At 35.4% G+C, this 23,018-nt stretch overlaps 3 protein-coding genes across 4 annotated transcripts; 1 reads left to right on the top strand and 2 right to left on the bottom strand.

Annotated features, from left to right (window-relative positions):
* Positions 1–180: 180 nt before the first annotated feature.
* LOC110108069 (superoxide dismutase [Mn], mitochondrial) lies at positions 181–14,969 on the top strand. 2 transcript variants are annotated; one of them, XM_020838577.2, is made up of 7 exons: positions 181–560; positions 2,159–2,205; positions 2,298–2,423; positions 2,548–2,604; positions 7,287–7,364; positions 8,414–8,541; positions 14,832–14,969. In XM_020838577.2, exons 1-6 carry the CDS (start codon positions 245–247, stop codon positions 8,504–8,506), a joined length of 717 nt encoding a protein of 238 aa, XP_020694236.1. In that variant the 5' UTR covers positions 181–244; the 3' UTR covers positions 8,507–8,541; positions 14,832–14,969. The 2 variants fall into 2 exon arrangements, with proteins under 2 accessions (XP_020694236.1, XP_020694235.1); XM_020838576.2 differs by lacking the exon at positions 14,832–14,969 and having other exon boundaries at positions 182–560; positions 8,414–8,710.
* Positions 13,942–16,499, bottom strand: LOC110108068 (senescence/dehydration-associated protein At4g35985, chloroplastic). The gene is made up of 5 exons (XM_020838575.2): positions 15,908–16,499; positions 15,704–15,816; positions 14,848–15,014; positions 14,642–14,726; positions 13,942–14,321 (listed from the first exon to the last, which is right to left on the bottom strand). The coding sequence occupies exons 1-5, from the start codon at positions 16,463–16,465 to the stop codon at positions 14,159–14,161; spliced, it is 1,086 nt and encodes a 361-aa protein (XP_020694234.1). The 5' UTR covers positions 16,466–16,499; the 3' UTR covers positions 13,942–14,158.
* A 1,003-nt stretch (positions 16,500–17,502) lies between these two features.
* On the bottom strand, positions 17,503–19,206 carry LOC110108070 (protein POLLENLESS 3-LIKE 2). The gene is made up of 4 exons (XM_020838579.2): positions 18,883–19,206; positions 18,579–18,791; positions 18,346–18,501; positions 17,503–18,219 (listed from the first exon to the last, which is right to left on the bottom strand). Exons 1-4 carry the CDS (start codon positions 19,051–19,053, stop codon positions 17,503–17,505), a joined length of 1,257 nt encoding a protein of 418 aa, XP_020694238.1. The 5' UTR covers positions 19,054–19,206.
* Between the last annotated feature and the right edge of the window lie 3,812 nt (positions 19,207–23,018).

Below are 23,018 nucleotides of genomic sequence, written 5' to 3'. Positions count from 1 at the left end.
AATAATTCAAAATTTTTCAAAATAAAAAACGCAAAAATTATGAATTTTTTTTATTTAAAAAATTTAGTTCAACAGCTGACTGAACATAACAGAAAACCATGGGCTCAACGCATTTTGATTTATAAATAATGTGGATTAAAAGTTGGTATTGATGTGGTGTTGAGTACGTATGCTTTTTCTGTAGTTTAGATATTTAATCCGGTTGCCCACTTCTTCCTGCAGAAAATCTGAGCATCTAAGATCAATGGCGCTCCGAGCTTCAGCCGCGAGGAAAACCCTAGGGAACTGGTTTCGTGTCGGGAAATCCATGGCGGTGGGGGGATTAGGGCACCGACAAGCTCGAGGCTTGCAGACATTCTCGCTTCCTGATTTGCCCTACGACTATGGTGCTCTCGAGCCGGCCATCAGCGCAGAGATCATGCAGCTTCACCACCAGAAGCACCATCAAACGTACATCACAAACTACAACAAAGCCCTCGAGCAGCTTGACGAAGCTGTGAACAAGGGGGAGACTGCCAAGGTCGTCCATCTGCAGAGTGCTATCAAATTTAATGGTGGAGGTTTGTTCATCTCTAGATTCTTATTATGACTGTTTGTCGAAATTGAGGTGTAGTTGATATGGTAATTTGCTGTTTAAATCCTAATAAATTGTCTGAAAAATTGTTTAAAAAATTAGGATTTAGATGAATTAGAATAAGAGTCAAAGTGAGGAAAACTGTAAAATTTTCTCCCCTGTGATTTACTAAAAACGTTTTTATCCAAAAATAAAAGGAAGATTGTATTCAAGGAGGAAGTTGGATTTATGTGCCTCGAAAAATTTGTTTAAAAATATTTAGCCTAATTCCTGCTTAATTCTTGACTAAAATTTGCAGCAAAACAACTTTTAAATATGTCATAATCGGTTGTAATGTTTGGTGTATCAAAAAGGTCCACCAATCAAAAGAGTGTCTCTTGTTTGGGATAGCAATTTTGATCAATCTTTCTTCTCAAACATAGTTACCTCTTTATAAATCAAGTAGATTTTTATCAAAATTTTAAATAATACAGTTTTGAAATTCTGTCTCAGAACCTTTAGCCCATTTCATATTCTCTCTGCGTGTTGATGTCAGATAGTTTTGTCACTGCACTACCTTCAATTTATATTATCCTTGGAGTAGCAGCTTATGATAAGTCTTCCGTTAATTAGATCCGAAGCTGCACACTTCTTTAATGAATAAATACTCACTGCTTACCAATTTTCTTAGCTAATTTACTATTAGTGACATTATAATCTTCTCTGCTAAAGTTTTATCTAGCAGACACTATTCATATAGTCAGCAACACTACATGAATAATCTTTTATTTTTTCTCACCTGTTTTTTGTTAGCTTTTTCACAATGTTTCTTAAAATGATGTTTCAAGTTACTCAGATAAGACTGTAGGAGGTGAAGACTGATAATGACGATGGCTCCTAAGTTCTGCTTTTGAGGATTTTGTCAACCAGTGGAAATATTATGAATGCCTAACCACTCTTATTGAATCAACTATTCTTGTTCAAGTTGTACTTGCTTGAGTGGCATCAACCAAGACTTCACCAAGAGAGGAGAATCTTGGTAGTGAAGTGAGGGAAGGTGGTTCATTGACTGGTGGAATGCATCATTCAATCTTTGAACAAAGGGTTGAGTCTTTCTAATAGGAAGTTTTTTGTTCTACTAATTTTTCTTGTGGTTACAATTTAAAAAGCATACCAAAGTTCTAGAAGGATATGCCTGTGAAGACTACCAAATTTATCTCAAATGAAATTGTCTTGCTAGATTGTCATATGTTTTGTAGGTCTCGGGCTACTAATAAAAAAGGAACCTTAATTGGTCTTTTTTTCCCCTGCTTTATCACCTCTCTATTAAGCACTTCTATTTAAGTCAATATTAGTTTTCTAGATTAAAAAAAAAAAAGAAAGAAATGTAAAACATTTTTGGCATTTCTCTTGAGTTAATTAACTTTTGTATGTGATGCAAATCCTTATAAGAAAGTAAGATTGGCCTTTTCAATTATATGAATTTTTGCAATTATGAAGATAGATTTTTTTTTCAAAAATTTTCCATTACTTTGTGCCTTTGTGCATGTAAGATTTTTGATATTCATCACAATTTCAAAACGATGTTTTTCTTCATATTTTCAGGTCATGTCAATCATTCTATATTTTGGAAAAACCTCAAGCCTATTGCGGTAAATGTTCTCTTCATTTTGAAACTCTTACTATTTTTTTTACTGCTGTGATTCTTTTACCTAAAAATTTGCTAATAAGATTAATTTTGCAGGAGGGAGGTGGTGAGCCTCCGCATAGTGCGCTTGGTTGGGCCATTGATCAAAACTTCGGCTCTTTGGAAACTCTTATTCAAAAGATAAATGCTGAAGGTGCTGCTCTGCAAGGGTCTGGATGGGTTGTGAGTTTTTTTGCCTGCATCCTTGATTTTAGTTTATGGGCTTAACTAATCTTTCCTATAGATTTATTTATCTCGTAGTCTTTGCACTTTCATATTGATCCTCATAATCTTGGATAATCAACAGTGGCTAGCTTTGGATAAGGAGGCAAAGAAACTTAGAGTTGAAACCACAGCAAATCAGGTTTTTTTTCTTTTTTAAAAGATCCATTTATTATGTGTATGTGTGTGTATCCATATATTAGTTGTTATTTGTAAAGATTCTTAAATTATGTTTTTTTTTTTTTTACTTTCATCTACTGCTTGAATCTTCAAATACTTTATGAAGTGGAAAGTTGAAAACTATATAATACGGTAAGTACCCAATGTTGCTATTAGGGAGAAAGTTGTTAACACATTAGGCTAGAATGTTGGTTGCTTTGGTGTGATTCTAATAAAACTATATAAATTAGATTTTAATTAATGTCAAATTATTGCTTGGCGGTGTAAATTGGGGTTGCTCTAACCCATCAATTTAATTTTCATATGTGGCTCAAAAATTCGCGCCTCGACCTCCCCGCCGCGCTGTTCTTTTATTCGGCGAGGGAGTTTTAACGGAATAAGTTCCGGGGTAAATTTTGGAAGGCAGATGGATTTGTAGATTAAAGGACACTACCCAGAGATTCGCCCTCAATTTTGTGAGGAATTATGATTTTAGTTCTGGTTTTCCTATTAGGCGGCAAGCCCCTATAATTAATTACCCCTCCCAGTAACGAAGAGAAGAACTTTCGATTAAGGCTAGTCGTCATCAGATACGTTGTCCATGATAACGTAGGTACCAGGCATAATAGTAGCAGCAATGGACATTTGAAATGATTGAGAGGAATTTGATATTTAAAATAGAAATTTCACCATCTTTCACTTAAAGCGGATGGTGGGGGAATGGATGATGGACCCGATCAAGATCCCATGGTTCCGTCGTCCCGGGCCATCCTGGTCCCTAGTCTACTTAGTCAGAGGAGGTAGTCGACCCAACCTGACAGAAGGATCCTTATCGGCGGCCATGGGTTGCTTCGTCCAAGGGGACCTTGTAGACTTGGGATGGGTATTTGCCTAAGGGGACAAATTTGAATCCACATTAGCTGACCGAGGGCTTTGTGCCCTATCGATCATATCCTATTGATTCATATCTTAAGGATTTAATGCCAATAAGGAACGTAACGGCGCTGGCCATAACCGGTATTTCGTGGTGCCATTTAGCGGCAAAACCACTTGGTTCATAGGGCCCCGGGTTATAACCGTTTATCCTGCGGTGCCATTTGGCGGCAGACCGCCAGTTAGAGGACACGTACCACGTTTTTACTGGCAGGAGATTGTTTGAGAATGGATCCTAGTGATATTTTCGACTATGCATTTGGTTCTTTGTGAGCTGAAGTTAATTTTAATTTGTCCACCTCGACAAACTGCTGCGGATGGTGGATGAATTTTGCTTTGAGTGATTGATGGTTTGATTTCAATTTTAAATATCTTGAAATTTTAGAATTTTGAGTGGTATTTTTGGAGTTTTGGAATTTGAATGGACCCCTCCGGTTGAGATAAATATTTAACACGGCCATCATCGGGGTGTACTTGAGGTCATTTCCATTTGATTGAACCTTGTCGACCCTATCAACTTAACGATAGGGGATCGGGTTTCTCGTAGGCTTTATGCATTTGTTTATGAAATTTATTTGTTAAAAGCCTTGAAGGCTTGATATGAATGTATAAAATAAATATTCCGATTACATTCGTGATCGTATATTTATCCTAGAGTTTGAACCCTGTCTATTCCTATTCATCTGCTTAGGAGGATCGGGTTTCGTAGGATTTATGCCTTTGTTTAGTGAATTCTTTTGATTTTAGGCCTTGAAGGCCTAATATGAATGTATTAAAACAAATACACCGGTCCCCACAACCATGTATTTGTTTGAAGGTTCGAACCCTGTCGACTCTATTGATCCGTATAGAAGGATCAGACTCGAACATGAATTCACTTATCGACCTGCGCAGCATCCCTAGACGTCACGTGTGTACCAATAACACGCTTGTCGGGGCCCATGCGGGTCGAGATTGTATTTACCCCTTTTAATGTTCCTATGTGTATACAATTTATGGTGCACGTGCAGGAGTATTTTGAGATGTTTTGTAGACGCCTTCTGTCCGCTAGTACGAGTATTGCAGATCCGGTGGCGTTGCGTTGTAGATTGTAGATGCCTTCTGTTTGCTTTCATAAGTGTTGCAGATCCGGTGGCGTTATGATCTTGATATTATGAGGCATCCCCTCATCTTGATATTGTCTCCCCTTTCTCAATCACCGGGGAACGGGACTTTTTGGACCTTGGAATCAATGATCGTTGATTTGGAAAGAACTCTTTTTAGGCTCTTTGGTTTAGTGGATTCGCTATTTTCCAGTGTCTGTGGATACCAGAACTGTTTTCCTCTCAAGTATGGAACTAAGAAGAAACTTTGAAATACCATGAAATTTGATTCTAATTTGTTCAAATATTTCTTCCCTTCTGCCAGGGGGTGTCCCTTTTCGTACATCGTGTAGCCTTTGTACCTGGTGTACTGACAGCACTTTGATCACCACTGTCGTAGGTGATGCTTGTACCTGTGCCCACAGTGATTCGTTGTACTTACGATGTATCCACTGTTGTTATCCATAAGTGATTTGTACTCATTTGCAGGGAATTGTTGAATCCACTACGACCTCCTGAAAGTGCTTATAGAAGACCCATTGTTCTTGCATCACATCCACCTTTCACCGTTCTCAGGTGGTCATCAATTGTACTCATTTGCAAATTGTACTTGTTTGTAAGGACCGATCTTCCACAATCAAGTGCCAGTATTGCCATCTCAATCTACAGGCATGGCGCATTTGACTTCGTAGGGACTGTTGTAGGAGTTCGTTACACCTACTCATACATGTTTGCTAGTAGCTAAGGCTTGATTATTTGCTGATCATTCAGTAGTCCATATCATTCTATACTTTGTTTAGATCCAGTATCTAAACCCAGATTTGAATTTAGTTCATGTTCAAACCGATATGCATATTTAAATTGGAGATTGAGTTTGAGTAGAAGTTCAGGTCTCCTGAAGCCTTTAGAGATTCAAGTCTCTTGTGGTCCTCAATTTAGAAATCCAAAATCATGACGTATGAGTTGAGTTCTTTAAAGTTCATGTTGTTCAACTCTCTTGCAATCAGATCCGAATTCATTTGAATCTAAGTCCTCTTGCACTTGTCTTATTTGGATTCAAGTTGAGTCTCTGATATTTTGTTCAAATCTTCTTACCACCTTGAGTTTAATTCCTTGTAGTATAAATTTAGTTGATTATTTAAAAGCTCCAAGTGTAAGTGATTGTTCAAATTTAGATTCATCTGGCACTGAGTTTATCAAGTTCATAAGCCCCACTTGATGTTATATAGTTGGAGCTCAAAGTACAAGTTCACGTGTCCCCTGCAGTCCAAGTCTTCAAGTTCAAATGTTCAGTCCATATCTTTACTCGTCTTGCAAGTTCAAGATCATTTTTTTCTTAATTTCATTTGGATTTGATTTCATTTGAGCTTGATTTAGGCCCAACTTTAAGTCCAGTTCATTGTCCCAATCAGGTCTTTATTGGTTCAAGAAGTTTGAGTCCTCAAGTCCACTGTTCATCGTACAAGTCCTCTGCTCATTTAGTTCAATTTCTGTATATTATTGTTCGAGTACAGGTCTTCTACATTGTTTCCCAAGAAAGTCTTCAAATTGCTCAAGTCTTTGTACATTTCAGTGAAAATTTCGGCAGCACCTCGGCATATCCCCCGTTTGGGGGAAAATAGGGGAGCTGGGCCTTCCCACCACGCTACTTGAGCGTGTATGGTAGGTGTCCTTAGACACCGCGACCGTACAAATTTCATCCCACCACGCTACAAGAGCGTGTATGAGGCCTTCAGCAGTACCCGTACAAAACACTAGTAGCTCTCCCCACCACGCTACAAGAGCGTGTATAGGGCTCACCCACCTCGCTGTATGCTTCGCACCGGGCTCCCTCATACCGTGCTACAAGAGCGCGTATAGTTGGTTCCCCGGTCCGCTGCAAACGTCGAGAATGGGATTTTGGAACATCATACATTTGCGTAGCAGTCATCGGCGGTGTCGGTGTCGAGGTCGAGGACCGTCCTCACCACGCTACAAGAGCGTTTATAGGGCTTACCCGCCTTGTCGCACATGTCGCACCGAATTCCTCCCACCGTGCTACAAGAGCGCGTATAGGGGGTCCACTGGCGCGTCAAGCGCATCGAGGGCGGGATTTAAGTTAGGAATTATACCTTGAAGTCCGGCGGTGGCTCGTGGATCGAGACAAAGGGGGTCTTCCTCATCGGCGGTGCATCGTTTCATTTCTGTCGCACATGTCGCACCGAATTCCTCCCACCGTGCTACAAGAGCGCGTATAGGGGGTCCACTGGCGCGTCAAGCGCATCGAGGGCGGGATTTAAGTTAGGAATTATACCTTGAAGTCCGGCGGTGGCTCGTGGATCGAGACAAAGGGGGTCTTCCTCATCGGCGGTGCATCGTTTCATTTCTTTCCTTCTCTCAATTAATTTCTTTGCTTGACTCAGCTCTAAATCGAAGTTTCAATTTTACATTTTGCTTTTAATTTTCAGCAGATAATTTTTTTTTAACCACAAAGTTATGCACTTTTAGTTTGCTACCATCTAAGAAATTATGTGACTGACTTTTTCAATTGCCACATTTAAATTTTTGTGGCTTTTCAACCTTGTATGTTCGCTTATTAGATTATCCTATAGTTTTGCCATCCATAAGAACCTTATACAACTGATTTATTATTCTGTTGGTTTTTTGCCAGGATCCACTTATTACGAAGGGGACGAACTTCATTCCTTTGCTTGGAATTGATGTTTGGGAACATGCTTACTACCTCCAGGTAACGAGGCAATTTTGTTTTTTGAGCCTATTTTGCATAAACTTTTTTTTTTTTTTTAAACTTACTGCATTAATTCCGCATGTATAGAGTTCCTTTCTTTTACATAATTCATATAATTTTCTTTAAAAATCAAATTAGTTGATGGATTGCTAGATATGCTGAGATGAATGAGTCATGAACTTGATTGTACAATTTTATGATATATTGAAACAATTTTTGTAGATCTTGTTAATAAAATTGAAACTCAACGCATTGTCAAGTTCAATAACCATATGATTTTTTGATTGGCATTATCTTTTATTAGTCCAATAAAATTTTAAATACTTATTAAATTGTAACTCTTATATTTACAATGATTAATGTTTTAATCTTTAATATAATCTCAAAGTTTCTTGAAATTTTATGAATTGTTTTATATCTTTTTACACATCTTATACATAATAGAAAAAAAATTGCATGCATGTTGACTGGTTCATGTATTGGAGAAAATTTATTTTAAGCATTAGTTTATTTAGAAAGTGTTGCTTCATTCACTTGCAATTATGAGACAACCGCTAAACAACTTTTGAAACTTTATAGTATTATTATAGATGTGGCTTTTATGGTATCTATTTACAAAATTAACACTCAACTACTACTATTTACAATAACATCATCTAAATCTTGAAGAGCACAATAAAACCTCAGCTTGTACTTTTCACATTCCTTACATTCTCAATTGCTTGTTCGAAGTGCGCTCAAATTTATGATTTCAATAGTTCATTTTAAAAACTTAGCTGTAATTTTGTAGATAAAACACTTTTTGGTGATGTGTATATAAATCTCCATTTTATCTTTTTATATTACTTTCCTGCATTGTATTTTTAATTATTTAAAATTTTAAAGTTGTTTGAGGTATCAAAATCATGATCTTTATATATTTAAATAGCAATTTTATAGTATCAATGACATACCTAGCTTTGTGGTGTTTTTTTTTTCATTTTTTTCTGCTGCTTTAATGAATGCATGTCTAATTAATTATGTGAATCCTTTCTGTAAACATTTTGCAGTATAAGAATGTGAGACCGGATTATCTGAAGAACATATGGAATGTTATTAACTGGAAATACGCTATTGAGGTGTACGGGAATGAGGTGGCATAAATGGGGTTTGTAGGTCTCATATCAAATAAGCCTTGGTATAAAATGTTGTGGCACTTTGTTCTATTTAATTTCCTATTTCTGCAATAATAAAGAGTCAAAACACTAATCCCTCATTTTGTATTGAAATATGAATTATTTTTATTTTTCTTTGATAGAAAAGAACAAGGATTATTAATACCATTTGAATCAACTAGTTAAAATCAATTTTTGACTCATTTTAGAAGCTTTTTTTATCAAGGTAAATATATTTTAGGTTTTTTATATTGCATTTGGTCAAGTGCATTTGGAGACCTTTTTTTCTTAAAAGGTGAAGCTATTTGCTGCTTCATGCTAAAACACCATGTGTGTAGAGCTGATACTTTTACTTAAAATGTTAGGTGACTTGATATTTAAAATGATTTGAGGATACAATTTTTATTTATTGTATTTTTCATTATTTTAGTCTAGATCTTATGTAGTAGGATATGAATGGTTTTATTTTTTTATTTTGTATTTATTTTTTTTAGGGACCCTTGTGTTGTGAAGGCTTGTGAACAAGGTCTTTTGATATTTTATTTTTCATAACGTCGGATCATTTCTATGTCTGGAATTTATGTTGTGGGTATTGTGGGATATATATACCACTATTACTTAGGACTTAACACCTTTTAACTTATTATGCTATCATTCTACACAGCTCCGCTTCTCCCTATTTGTTCTCTCATCTTATATTTAATTTTAAGCATTATAAGCCTTGATATTGGCTTAGAATTAAATATTTGCCTTGAAATTATATAAAAACATTTGAAAATTAACATCAGCTCTTCAAAATCTTCCCTTCATTGTTACTCCCCTTCTTCTGGTCTTGAAAGTCCCTCTCTTCTTTTTGTCTGTTTTATTTTTAGGTTATCTATTGTTTTGATATAAAAATAATAGTCTATATCTTTCTATCCCACATCTTTTATATCAATGTTTTCATGATTTTCATCTTGCTTTCTATATTTATACAAATTTGTGACATTTATTTTTGTTATGCAATTGATGATATTGTTGAATCCAAATTTGCATGTGGGAAACTCCTTGACTTTACTTTCATGACTAGCTAAGATGGTAAGCAGAGAAATCGATAATGAATTAGAAGAAATTTATTTATACTCAAATATCATAAGCTTTGGTGGTTTAGAAAAATCTCAAAAATACTTTCAAATTTTTTATTTATAGGATTGAGAAGGCTACACCTAAAAAATAATAAAATAATACAATATTTGGTTGTAACAAACATGTGGACTAATTAGGATGAACACATGCACTATCATATCGATTTGGCTTTGCTCTTGATGAGTACCTCTTAAATCAAGGTGTCGAGTAAGCAGGCACAGTCACTATAGTTGAGCGGCTTGAGCCTAGGGAGGTGAGCATCTCGTACTGATGGGGGGAATAGTCCTCTGGTATAAGTGAGCTTTTTTGAGATTACCACCTTAAACAAGCGAGTTCTTCTTGCATGATCGCCTCGGTCTTTCTCTCATCTTCTCCTCTCACTCTCTCTGTCCTCCCTCTTCCCCTCTTTCTCTATTTTTGCTAGCTCAATCTATCTCTCTCTCTTCTTTCTCTGTTTCTCTTTTCTTATCTCTTTTCCCTCTTATTCTCTCTCTATCTCTCTTTCCCTCTAAAAGAAAAAGTGAACATATGTATGTATGTATGTATCTGTGTGTGTTTTTACCCGTAAACTTAATCACCTTGCCATGTTGTCATCGTCATTGCTTGGCGTGTGAAGGTATAGGTTTGTAAACGCTTACCCTAAGAAGGTATAGATTGAAAATAGTATGAATATAAACTCTTCTGCTCTGAGAAACATCCAATTACCCTAAAAACATGCAATAATTTGAAAATCTTACAAATTTCTTTCAATATATAAGCATGCTCTCAGCCGCCCTTTTTATAAGGTAGAGTTACAAGTCCCCATATTTCAAGTCTGATCCTCCTTATAAGGATTGGAGTTGAAGAAACTTAAACTTCATGAAATATATAGCTCACCATAAATTCTATTATCAAGAACGAACATACAGCTGTAAAATCTGTGAAGACACTTGAATTTTATGTTTTCATTAAGCCTTCAATGTCTTTTATGAAGAAATTCATTATAAATTATAAACTCTTGCGGTCATCATGCTCATTTGGTTACTTGTAAAGTTGATATTTAAACTTGATCCTAAGTTAGCAAGCAGAAAGAGTTGATAGGGTTGAATAACAAAATAAAATCATTCAAAGCCCCGATGATGGCTCCATTAATAGAAAACATCAATAAGAGGGGACTTGATCTTCAAAATTCTCCAAATTCCAAAAATCAATTATTGTGAAGCCCAAATTCCTATCAAAAGATATAAATTTTTTAAAATATATATAAAATGTAAAATATAATATTGAAATAATCCCCTTCCTAAAGATTAGAGTAAAATTCATTTTCCCTTTGCTACCGTTTGACGAGGGTAATAAATTGAAAAATAAATTCATCTTATAAAAAGCAAATGTCTTATCGAGAGTACTATAATGATTTATTTTTAAAGAATTTAACATGTTTTCTCTAATTGATAATTTTGACGCCGAATAAACAAGTGAATGGTTATGACTAGAACTTTTATGATCAAGTGGCCTTGTTACAAAATGACACTACTAAATTACTTACATAGCCAAAGCTCACAAGTTTCCCGATGGCTAAAAAGTATTTGAATAATAAACTATATGATGCATTTAATAGAGTACAAAGTTCTCTATTAGTTAATGTCAACTTAAATATACCCCCTTAGACGGATATCTACTTAAGGTCTACAGGGTTCCTTTAGATGAAGTAACCTATGGCTCTCGACAAGGTTCTTTTGGTTAGGCTAGGTTGACTACATTCACTTAATAAGTTGACTAGAGTCCATGATAACCTAGCTAGAATGATAGAACAATGAGATCTTGATCGGGTTCGTCATTATTCCCCTCAACATCCGCTTTAAGTTTAATGTAGTTAATTTTTTTCAATTCTATAACAAATTTGTTTCTACTATATGCTAAGCACTTAGCTTCTAATAACTAGTCTTAATAAAAAAATTTCTCTTGTCATTGGTATGAGTAATTAACCATAGAGCTTACACCCATGGATAACATCAAATCAAATTATAAAATCCCCTAAAAAATGAGGGCTAAATCTCAGGGTAGTGTCTTATTTATAATTTAATATACACTATGAAACTTTAACCAGGAATACATCTAAACTCTCATAGTGGAGTTGGGGCACAAATTTCTTAAGAGCCCACCATAAAAATGCAAGGGTTTTAAAAATTTGGATGTTTGGTTGGCTAGAATATTATCATAATAGAAAGAAAATTTGGAGGATTACACCGGTTACTGAATATCATGTCACTTGTTGTTGAAGACTCAAGCCTCACGATGATAATATATATGTCGTCGCTTGATGATGAAAAGCTATCGGCTGTTGATAATGATAGCGCTGTTGGTTGCGAATGCTTGATTTTTTTTTTTCGCTAATGATGTGTTGTTGCTCGCTATTGTCAACTAGAGGTGCCACTGACATCACTCATTTCTTCCACTGATGATGCATAATGGTCATTTTGATGATACAAACAGATACAACCATACATGTTAAAATTGCTAGGAGAAGTTGACATGTTAAAATTGCTAGGAGAAGTTGACATGTTAAAATTGCTAGGAGAAGTTGACATGTTAAAATTGCTAGGAGAAGTTGACATGTTAAAATTGCTAGGAGAAGTTGACATGTTAAAATTGCTAGGAGAAGTTGACACATATATCGTCGCTCGCCTCTATCATACCTAAAGCTAACAATTGTAACTTACGTTCGTGTTGACGAATATTTTCGCATCGACTCGACCCCGATCGAGCCCAACAAAGCTCGATCGCGCTCGATCAACTCAATAAAAATATATATAATAATATAATACAAAATTATAAATATAAATATCATTTAAAAATAATATATTTATATATTTATAATTTAATATATTTATAAGAATAATATTTAATATAATATATAAATTTATAATATTAATATTTTAACATAATTATTATAATATATATTATAGCAAATTTATAATACATATTATCCAAATTTGTAGCCCAACTAAGCAAAAATTTAAAGCCCAACTAAGAAAAAAATTGAAACCCAACTAGCCCAAATAAGCCCAAATTCACATTCTAAAGTATTCATGCAAGTATGCAACTTTTTTAGTCACACATCATAGGGGGAGGTGGAAGATCCTTCCTTGAACCCTTTATAAAGTGAGAAGTACACTCTTTTGGCCAAACAACCCTACCACTCTACACTTGCATTGAGACCGGACGACATGGTTTTAAAAGCGATTAGGAGGGTTAGCTGGTAGTCCCTTCCAGGCGGGACAATAAATCCAGAAGTCGGGCGGGTTATGTCTCTTGTGAGGTGTAGCTTGTAAGTCCCTCTTTGCACTCGTTAGATTTAGGTTCGAGGCACTACCTATCGGTGGTCCTCACTTTAGTCTTAGGGTCCGAGGCAAGGGTTGATTTCAAATCACCCTATAAGCCCTCACCTTTCGGGCAATTCCTCCAACAAGTGTTGTTGGGATGTAAGCCTCAATCTTCTAATAAAATATAAACTTAAACCAAAATTAGGTTGCTAAAATGTAAAGCCCAACATAGGATAGTTTGGGCACCTCTGAGTTTCATCTCAGAATCAAGTGCCCCTACTTCACCTCCTTCGGCTTTCATTCCCAGAATCTAATCCTTAGTTGATCTATTCAACTCCTCTTTGAAATTCCTAAAGGCAAAAAATCCTTAAGCAAGACTTTTATGAATTTTAAAACAACAAAAATCAAACTTTTAGCCAACACTTAAATGACTTCCAAAACAAGAAAACCACTAGTTTAATCAAAAGTTTTTCCAAATCAAACTTGGGATGTAATTAACCATAGGGGCTTGCCCCTATGGGATGTTTGTACCCCAGAAATAAATAAACCCCGCTCGACCAAACATCGAGTGGGGGAATCTCTGTTAATAATTGTAAATTTTGTTATTGAGTCCATAAGGAAATGATATTTTTATCCTTCGGGGTAATATATCATGTTCTTATGCCGTACTCGATGATAAAGTATGCAATCCGTTTGAGGATGCAAAAATTCTCCAACAGTTCGTAGCATTATTGTATTATTCTTATCACTTTGGCAGGCATGCTGTAGTGATGTCCTCCACATGATTGGGCGGCGATATACTCTGGTCCACTTATATTAGTCATGCAAGTTTTTTTTATCTAGTTTAGGTACCTCTTATTTTTTTTTCCTATAATTTTCTACATAAAAAATGTATATTTAACTCATTATTTTTGTGCATGAAGTGGAGAGACTAAAATAAGCATATATCTCTCATATATATTTATATATTTTATTTGTATGGATTTGCTTAGCACGTAACAAAATTAAAATTAGTTGGTTTATTATTATTTTTGAAAAAAAAAAAAACTGACAATGGCGCATCTCTTACTATGGATGACTTTTTTTGTTTTATTTATACCAAGTTAACTAGACCATCAAAGAAATTACAAGTATTTCTCTTTTGAGATCACCAGCCACATAAGTTTGTGAGGAAATTATACATTTCCTTTTTAAAATCAATATTTTTCTTCAATCATTTGGATTTCTTCCTTGCTGCATTATTTATAATGTTTGATGTAACTGAAGCTTTAGGATTGATAGCTTTCCTAATCTTGAAGACATTCCATGCCGTTCCAATGGCATGTCCTGCTGTGGCCAACACATCGTCTGTTGTTTCTCCGGCACTTTCGCCCAATCTGAAATTTCAAGTAAATTATAAATTAGATATAGCCTGCTAACATGTCTGAAATGGATAATGAAATTTGATTCACGGATTAAAAAATGTTAGAAAATTCAATCTCCTGATCAAGCCATGATTGAAAACTAACAAACTGACTAGTGAGCAATGTCTTGTTTGAAAAACGAAATTCTTATCTTGCTGAGCATGACTAACAATCTGGCTCGAAACAAGATCAAAATGGTTACATTGGGATTGAGATTAGGTGAAATGACATTGAGCCAATCCTACTTTGAGTCCTGATATCAGTATCAAAATCAGACTTCACATCTGTTATACCTTTTAGACACTGCTTGTGTAACAGCACCAGAAGTCGCTGCAAAAGCTCTTTTCTCAGCAAATTCAGCTGCATCCAGAACTTTGCCTGCAATCATATATATATGATAAACGTGGAAAACAATTACTTGTCATTCTTTTATAGAATGATTTTGCAGTTTAGTATTACTACTGAAGTTTTTGTTTCTTGAAGGAGTTAGTTGGCTTACTGAGAGCATCCAGTGAGGCTAATAGAACTTCTCCAGGCACTGTAGCGAAGAGAGATTTTCCTGCTTTTGACTGAACCAACGGGGCAGCCACATTTCCAGTCATAGCAAGCACGCCATTGAGCAAAGTCTGGCTCAGCTTTTCAGTCATCATTGACAGCTTCCTTGCCCTAAAATTCATAATGTTTATGATCCTTTTCTATGCAAAATACTTATGACCACCATGAATGATAACATATTATGATGGTTCACTTGGCTACTAGAAAATTACATCATGCTCAATTTGTGAGCCCACAACTCTTGACAAAAAGCTTGCATAATACTGTTTTATGTTTTTGGTGATAAGTTCCAATCATAAAATCAAATTCAAACTCTAAAATTGTTACTATTGGACACTGAATTTATGATCCATACGATCTCTTTAACGACTAGCCTTAATCAAAAGTTCTCTCATGTTATCGGAAGGGGTTATTAACTATAGGGGCTTGCGCTTATAAGAAACCAAAACTCAGATCAGCAAGTCCTCACAAAATGAGGGCGAAATCTCTAGGTAGTGTCTTATCTAAAACATAATCTACTTTCTGAAATTTTACCTGGAACTTAAGCTTGTTAAAACTCTCTATTGTCTTCACAAAAATAAAAATAAAAATAAAAATATACTGATGCGGAGAGGCCGGAGCACAATATGGAATTTTCGGAGCCCACGAACACTAATCAGGAGACCGTGAACTATCAGCCTTACCTTTGCCTCCTCTGCAAGGGTATTGATACACATATGAAGGGCCAATTGTTTTGTAATTTGATAGACCAGATTGCATGAATAATTGTTATATCCATCACTTCAAGTATGACTAATTACCGTTTAAGAGTATTGTTGATTCCTCCAGGCTTCCTGCTTCCATCCACAGAGGCACCATTATTATTCTTCCTCTCTCCAGTTTGAGGTTTGATTAAGCTGGCTCCCTTTTGTACCTACAAAAATTTGAAAATTGTGTCCAGCTTCCTCTTTAAAGCAGTAATTGTATCTATATGAACTTAACAATAACAAAAAAAGATCACCAACCTGGTTACTGTATTCATTGCTCAACTTAAAAATACCTTTGACTATCTCTCCAGTCCCTCGAGCAATAGCCTTTGCTAGAACTCCATTATAATCCTCAATATTTGGAGCATAATCCTTCCAGTACAAGTCATTAATCTTTGCAGCAGGAGAAGTAGTAGTAATAGGCGAGAAGCAAGAATTCTCCTTGAGAAACTGATCAAAAGAAGCCAGGTGATTCTCGGCAGCAGCAGTGAAGGAGACTCCATAGTTGAAGAAACCAGCTTCTTCATCTGGTATTGTGAAAAGGTAGTGAAGCTTGTCGAGTCTAACAACTGGTTCATCTTTTGTTAATGGCCAACTGAGATTACCAACTTTTATGACAGTAGCTAAAGGAACACTATCTTCAGTTAAATGAAATACAGAAAGATCTCCTTGGCTGAGCTCGATGGCAGCTTCTGGATCGCCGGCGAGGGTGACTTTGGCATTTGGAATTTGCAGGATAAATTCTGATTTGAGCTTGGTAGGGTTTGGAGGAGGAGGAGAGGAGGTTCTGATGTTGTTCTGACCACAACAACCCATTGCCTTTTGAGATAGATAGGAAGAAGGGGGGAGAGAGCCTTTCAGTATTGAAAAATATAGTTTCTGTGTTGAATTAGGTGCTTTTAGGAGAATATTAGTTTATGGAATATAATTCCTTCTGCATTTTTGCCATTTGCTTTTTTTGATGATGGGTTTCTTTATTCGTTGCTTTGGTGGTGGGTTTATGGAATATAATTCCTTCTACTATTTACTGATTTAAATCCTAAAATTTTTTGTTATGTTTGGTTTGAGGAATTGAAAGAGAGGAAACGAAAATGATGAAGGAATTGATGAAATTTTTTTCTTGTTTGGTTGAAGAATTTTTTTTTTTTTCATGGGAGGTGTCAATGTGAATTTTTTTTTTGGTATTTTTCATTAAAGTTTGAGAAATTTTTGACTCAATATTTCCTAGCAAAATTAAATTATGATGTGTGGGCTTTTTTGCCCAAATTTGTGAACAAAAAACAAAATGATTGACTTATCTAAACTATAGATTTTTTTTTTTTTTTTTGTAGAAAATGTTTGCTTCAAACTCTTGAAATCAAATATCACAAATTTATGGAGGATTTTACACTTATAATCTCTCTAATTTTACAGCTTAGGTAGGTTAATAATGAAATTTTTTCATTGATAATTTCCTATACAAACAAATAAGAAAATTATATTATAATGTTTTTTATGACATGATTGTGATTCATGATGCCTTGTGTTTCTTATAAAAAAAATAAAATATTTTAACAATCAGACAGCAAAAGAAAATCAATTTCTAATCTCCCCCTTAATCAATTAAATTGATGAAAATAATTTCAATTCAATCATTTTCATTTACAATTCTAGCACATCAAATAGAGCCCCTTAATGCTCCTTATAAGTAAAGTTGGCTTCACCAATTTCATGTAATAATAATAATCAAATCACTATATTATTATTATTATCACCATTTTATAAGTTAAAATTAAACAATCAGATGATTAAACTAAATTAGCAGGAGGAGAAAAAGGGGATCTCCAATACATAGCCGTTAAAATTTGAAAATCTCATTCTATAACGGCGTTCATATTCCAAGTAATATCCCTAAAAATTCTAAGCCTCTTGCCAATCTTCCCCTCTCCCAACGCCGGGCTTCCACAACCACCATTCTCAATCACCGGAGCCAGCACCGCTGCCACCATGGCCTCCTGGAACTCATCTTCCTCCGGCAACTTCGGCCACTTCCCTCCAGCATTTTCTATTACAGGCTTTTCATTCAAAATTCCTGATCTCGTCCTCTTTAGATTGCCCAATCCCTCTTCCCGTTGCTTCTCAGTCCTGATCTTCGAATAAAATGGAGGTGCGTCTACATTAAGATTATTTCTGGTGTTTGAAATCTGTAAATTTTCATCAGCAAAGCACTCTTGGTGATGGTCAATGCAGGGCTGCGGCTGCCAAATCAATGAAGAGCCTGAGAAAGCTTCAAAGAAGTTGCTGGCCTGGTTGCCCTGAATCATCATCTTTGACTCGAGATCGCGAAGCATCTCTTGTGCTCTTTCGAAGGCTTTTAGATGGGAATCAGCACCTCGACTACCATCTGCAGCTACGGCTGGTCTGACCTGTTTGAGAGTGGCACTGGCCTCTGTAATTCTGCCTTGTTTCATCAAACAAATTCCCAGATTGCACATCTTGTTGTTGTCTGGACTGATCATTAGAGCTTTTCGGTATGCGGCTTCAGCTTCAATATAGTTCTCCTTCTGCATCAGAGACCAGCCCAGGTTCCCCTGCCGTCGATACATTTCTATCATATGAGAAGTTGAAGATGAAGGCAAAGAAGTAATAGAAGAAGAGAGCTGAAAAATGTTTGGTTTTTTTAACAGTGGGTCCTCTTGTTCAATGGAAATCTTTACCAGTAAACGAGTAGCTTCTTGTTCGATGGAGACCTGAAATTTCCTCCCTTGAGAGCGAGCAGTCTTGGTTCGCTTCCCATTGAAAGCTAGACCCTGTTGTATGAGCAGTAGTTTGTGCCTTAGCAGAGCGATCTGATCGTCTAGTCTACCGCATCTCTGTTGAATGAAAATTAAGAGCTGAGAAGGATTCGGAGAGGAGAAAGAGAGAGATAGAGGTAGGGAGAGAAACAGGCCTTATAAAGGTCTAAAAGGATATTGTCTAAGGACTCTTGGGACTGATCAGAGCAGCGGCTTCTCAAGGACTTGATGGCTTCAATGGCTTCCTCTGTTCGGTTCTGTTGCTTCATAACAATGGCCATGTCTTTGAGGGCACTGTCGACTCTGTCTCCGGCATTGATCGCAGCCCAGAAGAGGGCTATTGCTCTCACGGGATCTTTTTCAACAAGCTAAAATTCTCAAATAGGGAGAAATAAATTATGAACTGTTTAGTTTCGTTTAGGTATTGGTTGGACAGAAGAAGAAATTTTGAATGGTTACCTGTACCCTCTTGGCCTTCACGTAAGGAGTGTCTCCGACTGGTACTTTGTGGGCGATGTGGAAAGTGTCTGACTTGGTCCTGCCGATGGGTTTCAGAGGAGAAGAAGGAGCCGATCTTGAAAGCCTGATTCCCGTCTGAGCCGCCATGCTCCATTGCTCTTGTTGAAGCATTGTCTTTTGCTCTACAAATATGGTGACGAATGTGAGAAAGGAAACGAGAGGGCTTAGAGAGAGAGAGAGAGAGAGAGGGTAACACGGAAGGGGAAGAGATTGCAGTCTTAAATGATGCAAGGGCGCATTCGACCGTTAGAGAGGAACGTTGGAATGTTTGAAGTATCCGTTGGGGGCCTGGGGCCATGGAAGGGTAGGAAAATTTGATATTTATATATATATATATATATATATTTAAGAAAGAATAAGTCTATCAATTATCATTCACTCGAAGTTTGAAATTCATGAATTTTTTTATTAAAAAAAAAATTGTATGAAACCTTAAAATCATGAATTAAGATTTCGTTTGGGACTATTTTTTTATTGTTTTTTAGAACTTCTTTCTAATTCAAAATTTTTAGTTGTTTTAATAAGCAGTACAAAAATCATTTCAAACGAAGCCTAAATTAATGCATTCAAATTTCATTTTACGACATAAATTTTAAATTGTTGCATGATTTTCTTTTCAATCTTATCTTTTGAAAAGATTAAACGTACGCATTATTCTCATGAAAATTCAATTGAAGCTACATTATGATCATAAGCAATAATGCAATGTGTATGCACAAATTATTAATTTGATAGAGAATACAAAATTGATCATACATTATAGAGCTTGCATGTTAGATCAAATATTTTTCTACCATATATATTTGTTAGCCTTCCTTCTATATTCCATGTGGGTCTATTAAATTTAATCCTTTGATTATTTGAACATCTTTAATTTTATATTATTTGTCTAAGTTTTTGTCCTCTTTTTCCATATTCGTAATATCGTCCTCATCAAATTGATCCATAAACTTTTTTTTTCTGAGATATTAATCAATAAATTTGTATGATATTTGTCATCTACTTCAAAAGAACTTGTGATATTATGTTTAGAGTGCTTATTTTTTTTTTATTTTTTTATTTTTATTTTTGGAGGCTCACTCATCATTAAAAGAATATATTATTTTTAGAATGACAAAAATATCCATATGACCACATCCACATATAAAGCAAAGTATAGCAAGCATTATAACGGTCAATAGAAAAAAATAGGCTTGGCTTCTTCTGCACATTGTAACGCAATTCTTCTCTACATTACTCCTCCTTCCATTCCTTCCACCAAACGATCCAAACAAGCTCAAGCTGCCTCTATCCCGTCGTCCCGTCGTCTTCTTCTTCGTCGTCGTACGTCGTGGTCGTCAATCAAATCTCGGTGAATGTCAAGCGGCGGGAGCCATTCAGCTTCAGACTGCCACTCTACCTCCGGCAACGGCAACGCGTCTGGCGAAGGAAACCAACCGGCGGCGTGGAGAAGAGCCTTTAATGAAGCCATCGAGGCTGACCAATCATTCGCTATGCCAAGAGAGAAGAACCAATCACCACCGGGAAGCCAACCACCGGCGTCGACAAGTTCTTTGAGTGTTACAGATGATGAAAATATTTGGAGGTGTAGATTCTCCAATTTTTGTATCAGCATGAGGCCTGTCAATGAAGCGACACCTTCTTTTCCAAGTTCAAATGGTCCTCTGCCGCCATGTGATTCCAATGAAGGCAATCCTGAGCCCTCCACCCGCTAGCTCTTCTCTTCAAGCTGGTCGCAGTCGGTCACGGCTTTCTTCTTAAAATGAATAGTGTTAATGGTGACGGGCAAGGTGAATGCAGATGGATCTATTGACAGGAGCTGCTGCACATTTTGGCCTTGGTTTTTTCTATTGTTTATTGTTGAAAATATATTAATTATTGTGCTTTTAATTTTGATGATGTGTGTCAAAATCATTTATTGATGCTATATTGTTAACGTGTTCCATAGCTGAGCAGAACACAAAGTGATATTCCACTATCCCGTGTCAGCTGCTTGTGCAGAAATCTGCTGACTGCTTTGGCAGAGAACGTTCTCTATTATTACCTTTATGCTTTCTGTTATCATTACATATATATTTTACAACTACATATAGGGATGTATGGCACTGTTCAAAGAAAGGAATGAAAAACCACGGAATTCCCTTCACCTTTGTCTTTGCTCTGTTTTACTTTCACTGTTGTGCAGGTGAGCTTTAAAGCTCTTTTCATATATAATATGACTTATTTTGATTCCTAAATTTTCTCTCTTCTCTCTCTCACGCTATCTCTCTCTTATGATGAGAGAGAGAGAGATTTCATTTAAACATGAAGCTAAAAAGAAAATTTTATTTATATGCCTCAAATAATGAAGAGTGAATATAAATTTTCTCGTGGAAATATACCTAAATACTCTTTTTTATTATATATCCTTACTATATAGAGAGAACGACATCTCGTCCTTCTATACTTAGTTTTTTTTTTCTTCCTATTTTTGTTCAAGATTTCTTTAGTTCAAGAGGATAAGAATACCACACTAATAAAGTGAGGTGTCTTCATTCCTCGAAGACTTCAATAGCTATGGTTATCATTTTCCAATGATATTATTATGTATTATATATATGAGAATAGGAGCCTTGATTCATAACACACATGCACTTTGGATGTTAAATCAAAAGACCATTGACAAGCTCAAAAGACATATAATCAAGGAGAATCTCTTTGGATATGTTCATAAATAGAAGCCATAGATGATCATGTATGATGTGAAGATGGACTATGGTATTGATTTGTCCAATGAGAAAGTTTTAAATGTTATGAAAATGCTATCACTTATGCAAAAGGGTTTTCCAAAGCATCATTTTAAAAGGTACCATCTCATCTTGTTATGCTACACTGAAAATTTTTAATGGTAATTATTAATCTTTAGCTTGAAAATTATTGTGCTGCTCCCCGTGATGAAACCAAAGAGTTCGCATACCAAAATTAAAATAAGAATCCTTCAAATTAAGAGGGAGAAAAAAATGTAATGCAAAATAGGTAGAGATATTATGGAGAGAGAATCCATAATTGAGTTACTTGTAAGGCCAAATGCCCACCACCTTCATAATAATTTTTACTTTACTCATCTTACTATTATAAGATCATAACAACTATCTCTTTGTCTCTTGTCCACACAACAAACCTGATCGTCCATAAAATTCAACATCGATTTCCATCCCTGTGGTTGATTATGGCCACCATAATATAAATCTCTCTCTCTCTCTTTCAATGTTTATTCATAAATCTCTCTTCCTTACTTTAAATCTCTCTCTCTCTCTCTCTAAAAGTTACAAAAACAAATAAGCAAGAAATAAAAAAAGAAAGAGGTTCAAGAAAGAGTTATGTTTTTGGTATCTTTGTTATCTATCGCAAATATCAATAAATGTTTATGTTGAAACCCCAAAAATAGATAAAATGACCTTGCCTTGTTAAAATAATTTACTACATAAATAAGTTTTGAAAAAATTAGATTCTTTACTCAATAAAAGAAAATAGGAAACCCTAAACTATTGAATGCTAGCTTAGCCTATTGTGATTATATTAGCAAGTCTCTCATATTCAAAAGATAATAGTCATACAACAACAGTAATTAGGAGATGACTATCGAGCAATGAAAGTTGGAGGATAATTATTAATTTATAATGACGTTAGTTGGCATCGATCATCAAATCAAGCTCTAGAAATTTTTTTATCATTAAACTCTCAAACTTTAATTCATTTACATGAGAATAATATGATTTTTTTTTTACATTTTTTAATGATATTCTCATAAGTTTAGCCAAAATACTTTATTAAACGGTTCTGGTTGATTCTGAACCATTCCTTAGCATTTAAGTGTTTCTAATGAAATTTAAATTAAGTGAACACAAATTTATTAGATTCTTCTCACTACTTTCTAATAAAGAAGCTTTCTTTTGAGACAACTTTCTAAAGAAGCTTTCATGTACTTTTTTTTTTTTTTTAATAATGAAAAAAATGGAAGCCTAAAAATAAAATATATATTTTTTATGTTGAGAGAGGCTTGATATATATATATATATATATATTATTTTTAGAAT

The sequence above is a fragment of the Dendrobium catenatum genome, unplaced genomic scaffold (genome assembly GCF_001605985.2).
Source record: "Dendrobium catenatum unplaced genomic scaffold, ASM160598v2 fragScaff_scaffold_895, whole genome shotgun sequence".
In the NCBI taxonomy this organism is placed as follows: Eukaryota; Viridiplantae; Streptophyta; class Magnoliopsida; order Asparagales; family Orchidaceae; genus Dendrobium; species Dendrobium catenatum.
Note: the sequence above shows the minus strand (reverse complement) of the source record. Positions and strands in the feature narration are given on the sequence as shown.